Source organism: Strongylocentrotus purpuratus, unplaced genomic scaffold (assembly GCF_000002235.5).
Source record: "Strongylocentrotus purpuratus isolate Spur 01 unplaced genomic scaffold, Spur_5.0 spur5_scaffold_4, whole genome shotgun sequence".
Lineage (NCBI taxonomy): Eukaryota > Metazoa > Echinodermata > Echinoidea > Camarodonta > Strongylocentrotidae > Strongylocentrotus > Strongylocentrotus purpuratus.
The window spans coordinates 25,413,699-25,420,295 of record NW_022145610.1 but is presented as its reverse complement, the minus strand read 5'-3'; the positions used below and the strand labels follow the sequence as shown (position 1 = coordinate 25,420,295).

General features: G+C 38.7%; 1 protein-coding gene across 1 annotated transcript; it reads left to right on the top strand.

Moving 5' to 3' along the window:
- Window positions 1–329: 329 nt before the first annotated feature.
- Window positions 330–5,268, top strand: LOC586524 (protein C10). The gene is made up of 3 exons (XM_030998268.1): window positions 330–378; window positions 4,059–4,235; window positions 4,803–5,268. Exons 1-3 carry the CDS (start codon window positions 333–335, stop codon window positions 4,949–4,951), a joined length of 372 nt encoding a protein of 123 aa, XP_030854128.1. The 5' UTR covers window positions 330–332; the 3' UTR covers window positions 4,952–5,268.
- Window positions 5,269–6,597: the final 1,329 nt, after the last annotated feature.

The following is a 6,597-nucleotide window of genomic DNA, read 5'->3' as shown; positions in this document are numbered from 1 at the left end:
CCTTTCCCTTTTTTCCTTCTCTCTGTCTCCCCCATCAAAGAGACCACTCTGTAATCAAGACCATTCCATTTTATTCAATACATTTTCGATATACTTAAATTGGCAACTATTACCTTCTGTCCGAGATCCTCATTTTAAACGACTGATGCGAAAGACTAGTCGACGCACCCTTTCGAGAAAAGCCCCCCCGCTTTCATCGAAAGGGTGTGTTAAAACGGTACTCCGCTCTCAACGCACCCTTTCGAGAAAAGGCCCCCCTCTTTTATCGAATGGGTGCGTTGAGCACACCACACCGCGCCGCACCGCACCGCACCCTTTCGATGAAAGCCACAATGGCGCAGGTGAATCAACCAAATTTATCGCTTGATAGGACGAGATGTAAGTTGATTCAATCATTTTGAGTATTTTGGTAATGTTTTTCACGTTCTAAAATTTGTATTGGGTAATTAATTACATGTTTGGACGTTTGTAGTGATGTTCTTTTTGTCATTTTTTCACAATAGCCCCATGCATTTAAAATCATGTTAGCCCTAGACCCTACTTAGATCTACATTAGAAAGTTGAACGTGTCGTTGTCGTTGATGAATGATGATAATGATTTTCAAAGTTATTTTTTATAATATGTGAAAATGTGATCTATTTTCTTTCCAATCGTCATATTTCCAAATCATACTGTCGAGTCTAAAATCAAAACAACGAAAAACCGAGGGCAAGCTTTTTTTGTCGGATTCCAGTGATTTTTTTGTTGCTAGAATCTAGACTAGTCTAGGTCTAGTTTTAATCTTCCCTTGCTAGGCAAATTCATGCAAAAAATCTATTAAAAAAAATTGACTTGAAAACACATCAGACAATTAGTCTGAACCGAGTCAGGAGCAAATTTGAAGAAATTGTATTTTTAAATGTTGTAAAACCAAAGATATAAGAAGAAAACTGACCAAGTATCTGTACTAAAAATCGTACATGTAAAATTGGTCGTATACATTCGACAGCTGAAAATGACGCGCACGGTTGCATTACGTGCGTTCTCGAATCCAAAATCATACTTCACACACACACTCTCGCCATACCGCGAATGGTCCTTCGTGGGGAGCTAGCCGGCTGAGAGTTTGCAGCCATACCAACGCAGCTTCGGAGCTCCGCAGAGCGCCATTTTAGTGGGACTCGGAAGGGTTCGCGTGGGAAGGCAGCGGCCTAGCTTTTTGCCCAAACAACGCTAGATCGGCTGCTGGCAAAATGAAAATAACTAAGATCGAGAACATCGTCGGTTTCTTAACTTTTCAGTGAGATAATTCTGAATTCTAATTGAGACTATATAATCAATTGAATCGACAAAGAAACCTCGGTAGAACTCTAATAACTATACAAAAGCTTGTTTATTTCTTCATTTGACATTTTGTTTTCGACCATTTTTTCGTGCGCGAGTCAATGCAAACTATGTATTACCAAACTTTCAACACGCAAGGAACGGGGAACACTCGCGGACCTCGTATCAAATTCGTTGCAAAAAAAAAATTCAAGTGTGATTTTGAAGCAGTGTAGAATATTGGCGCTGCAATGCGCAGAAATATACTTGAAATAAACTTAATAAATCATACCTGAATTTTCAGAAAATCGTATTTGTATTAGTGTACCTAGATGTGACTTGTTTATAACTCAGATTTTATGAAGATTTGTCGGGAAAAAATGTCAATTTTTTCTGTTTGGTGATCATTTCTAGGCTAATATTTAAAAAGTTACTTCAGTAATGGGCCCGATGATTCTCTTATCACACTCGCATGTTATTTCTACATAGATTAAACATAGGATGGTTAAGGGTAAGACCGGATAACATTATAAAAAAGATATATCCTTCCAACCTCCCATATCCAAGTTTTGGGCTGATTATTGCCGACCCACCGCAGCAAGGCCATTCAGATTGTCGTACGCGAGCGAAGCGCCCTCTAGTGCCCCATGAATGTGCCTACCCTTGCGCGTGCTGTAGAGTAAAGGAGCCCGTTTTCGGCCACTTAAGACAAAATCCTATTTTTAGGACTCTTTACTTCCTATTTATTATCATTTCTTGTTCAAATCATGAAGCAAATATTATTATTATTTAAACAAAAAAAGAATCCCAGAAAAAAATCACGAATTGCCATGACAATATTCATTTCAATTTTCACTGTTTTGGAGCCAGTTATCGGCGTTTCAGTTTACGGCCGCATGTACAAAGTCAATAGGAAGCGCTCGCACGCGCCGTGTGCGTTTCCGCGCTGATGTACAGCACAAGCGGGCGGAGCAGGTATCCCACGCCGGAGCTCCCTGGTGCTCGCCTGGCCGAAGACAGGCACAGCGGTGATCGGAAGTTGGAATCTGAATTAGACAGAGATATCGTGTGTGTGTCGCGGTGTGCGGCTGCATTGATTTAATACATGCGATGAGATACTTTTGAGCTTGCGACTAGCACAAAATCGGGCTCTAAATCTGAAAAATACTTGAAATAAAGCTCATTTTATGGTACCCATATTTCTTACAGACACGCGTAAGATACTCGATTTTTCAGATTTGGGTAGCGGAACCGGCGATTACATCGCTAAAATGTGATATTTTAGGATATATTTTCCATTGCAAATGTGGTTCTTCAGTGACACTGGCATGGTATGGTATGTGTGGGATATGTGTTATGCTATTATGCGATGTATTTTAGAGTGATTTTACCTTGCATCCAACCAATCGGCCGAAAACTGGAGCTGGCCGATTACCGGCTCCTTTACTCTAGGTTACTGTCTTTATGTGGGAAAGGTTAGCAAATGTAAGTTTTATTAAATAATTCCTTATACCACACAGATATTTCTGTCTTATTATGATGGTGATAGAGAGCCCTGCAAGGCTGCAATCATATTGGGCTCTCAATTCAAAGTCTTGTACTTTCGTACCGGCCCTTTGGCTTTGCCATGCTTCATTCTGTGCTAAGTCTATGGATTGGGAATGAGGAAACTAATGTGTGTGATGAAATGCAGCATACCCAGTGGTGGTGCAAAAGTACACTAGCACCGCGTGTTAATTAACTTCTACCCCAGCTTTGTGTTTATGATTGTTGTTTATTGTTAACATTGCCAAATATTACAAGCTTTAATAGATCCTTGTTTATGTTATAAATTTCTTATATCATTTGTTGAATTATTATTGTTATTGATGAGAAGGTTGATTGTTAAATCAGTTGATATTACATTATCATTGGATGTTGATATCATGAAAGTTGTAGTCGCTAATGACTGAGTTAATGTTAGACTCTGTCTAGAGTGTTTGATATTTAATGGTTATTTATTTAGCTATTTCTGGAACTAAATTGTACACAGTCATAGAAAGGAGCCTAAAAGTAGGACTTGGCACTAAGAGGTGCCTTGCATATATGGGTGCCCAAAATCTAATTCGGAACTCCGGATCCTCAAATTTAAACATTTTTACATAGGACTCATGTATACAAATCTGGACCCCCTTCCAAAAAAACAAACAAGTGTGGAGCCTTGCTAAAAGAGCATTTCTTTAGATAATTTAGACAGTTGGGTAAGGGAAACAGTTAAGCAACCAGTTAATTGGCCATGGCATGAGTCTGAGACAGGTTCTATGTACCATATTTTTCCAGATGGAAATAGTACCAATATGCACATACCCCTTCTGTAAATGACGACTGTTGTAGAATAACCTCCCATGATGCCCCATATACACTGATCATAGCCTTTAAAGCCTATCTGCACTAATTTTGCCAGGAGGGATTAGACCTCCGTGCAAGGTCACTGATTGGTGGTTATCTCATCAAATCAGCTCTCAATTAACATAAGAAAAAGGGGACCATATAGGAGACCAACGGTCACCGATTAGGCATTGTTATATAGAGGGGGCAAGTAGCTACAAGTAGTAAAATGTGCCTTTAATATAATTTAATCTATAATTTCAGCCTTAATGTATGATATGAAAAGTTGAAAACCATGACCAGTTTCGCCATATGGATGTAACATTGATTCTTTATAAGGAACCATTTTGAATAATGGAATAAATGAGTAACATTTTGATGATTTCAGCTGCTTTGAGGGATGTCCTTGATGCCTTCCTCAGTCCTGAAAACAAGGCCTTGATGGACAAGCAGAAAGAAGCAGCAGGCAATGATATGATGCATATGATGCACCTTGTCTTCCCAGCTGCGACACAGATTCAGATGGAGGCGATACAGAAGTATGGATTCACACCTGATGGAGAAGGTAATATGGACCAGGCATTAAAGACAATTTTTTTTAGAAGCAGGGCCAACAGGGGTTCATAGCAAGTGACCTACTGGTAGATTTCACAATGGCCTGGGTTGCATTCGAATAGTCATTCCATTGCATTAAGACGTGCTGCTTTTGGCAATTATCTGCACAATCTGCTGTATCATAGCTGTACGTTTGCTCTCCTTCTGTAACCAGTTAATAGTTCCAAGCTGAAGGAATCCGCCATTATTTTTTAGGATAACATGTCTCTTTTGAGCCAATGCCAGGAAAAATAATGATGAAAATACACAAAATGTAATACAGGTGAATATATTTGTATGTTTGTATAGATTTTGATTCTCTATCCACCAGAGCCATGTTACCGATCCATGCAAAATTTCTTAAGATAAATTCATTGTCAAATAAAAAAATAAAAAAATTAATAGGTTATTTAAAAATATAAACAATTTGGTTGGAAATTATCACCAAAGACATATTTCAGAAAAATCTCATCAAAATATGTTTAAAAGAAGGAACAATTTGCTGAAAGGCCTTTTCTATTTTCTATTTTTGCTGAAGGTGCAATCAAGTTTGCCCAGACGGTGCGGCAGTACGAGTCTGCTGACAACGAGGTAGCAGAGATGGCATCGAGACTGAAGTCCATGTTCCTTCCTCCGCTCCCCTCCATGGCTCCGCCCCAAACGCAAGGCCCAATGGGGGCAACATGATGTACCCCTGGCTACCGGAAGAAACATCAAAGACTTCTTTGAATGAGTACATATGATATGACTGTTCATGAACCCATGATTTTGGTTCTGTGGAACTTCCTCTGTATTCAGTGAGACAGTTCACTCAAACTGAAATCAATGGATAATTTTTTCACTGGACTTAGTGGATTTTCATGGAGTAAAAGCTGGTAGGACACTAAGTCACTAACTCATTTTGAATCTCGTAGAGTAAGGCTGTGCATAACGGTGTAATGAAGTACTTGAGTACACTCCTAGGCTTACAGGCGAATACTCGGACGCCATGTTTTTTTTTAAAAAAAAAATATATATATATATATATATATATATATATATTTATATTTTGTTGTTGTTGCCACCACCATACTACGCTAGAAGTATCCCAGGTCCATCTCCAAAAACTCACACAATTTTACTTCGAGTTGCAGTTGAAGGCGCCGATTTAATAATTATAATAATAGTAAACAATGCTGTTTTTAAAACCAAAGATGACAGACTTTTTTTCCTCCAAGTCCAAACAGAAATCTGGACATTTGGTCCCAGTTTCCCAGTTGACAGTGATTGAGCTGGAAACATTTTTACCAACGCAGGCCTGATAAAAACCCGATTTAAATCGGTTTACCGATTTTTTTATTTTTTCCCGATTTTTTCCCGATTTTTTTTTTCTTCCCGATTTAAAAAAAAAAAAAAAAAAATCCAGATTTTTTTTTTTTTTTTTTTTACCAATTTTTTTTTCTTCCCTTTTTTAACCTGATTTTCCCGATTTCCCCTTTATCTTCTCTATTCTTTCCTATTTAGCCCTATTTTTTTCCCAATTTTCTTACACGAAAGGGTGGAATGTTGTTAGATGCCATTTTTTCCCCGCGAATCCTCTTCTTTTTTTTTACTCACGGGGGGCGTGGTTGAGGGGAAAACAAAAAACCTATTTTTTTTTTTAGTGCTCACTATCACCCCTGCAACGGTACCATGCCGGCGCTAGCTCCCGGGCATGGGTAAACGTCGGCCTGAACAGTGCCAGGTGAATGGCAAAAGAAATTAAAAAAATTAAAAATCGCGGCCGAGTATTCGAGTACGAAAAACGTATTCCAGTAGTTATTCAACAGTGCGAGTACTGGAGTATTCAAGTACTCATCGCAGCCTTATCATAGACGGTGGCCTGTAAGAGATTGGAGAGCATTCATTGTGGTTCAGGAGATTTTATTGTGAGATTTCTCTTCCAGGGGTAGATTCTTTATCGTGTTTGATTGGCATGCAAAATGTGTAAGACCTGTTTAGTCATCAATCCAAACTACAGGCCTTATCATCTGTTGGAGCCTCAAGGAAATGCACTTGATACAAACAGATTTATTGCCAATGTGGCTCCATAAGAGTTACTTACAGTAGTCTATTACATTTGTTTTCAGTTTCGGGGAAAATTAGCAGATGGTGGAAATTCTCTCAAAGGAACTTCCACAAAACCATCTCCAAGACCAGGATTGTATCATGTTCACATCATTTTATAAAGAAAAGAGGACAACTCTAAATGTGTTATCTCTAACACTTTGAATCGATTTAACCCTCTGAATCCCAAGCCAAGTTAAAGTCTGTGGAAAAAGCATCTAATGCCTAATTCAAATTGCATTGCATGG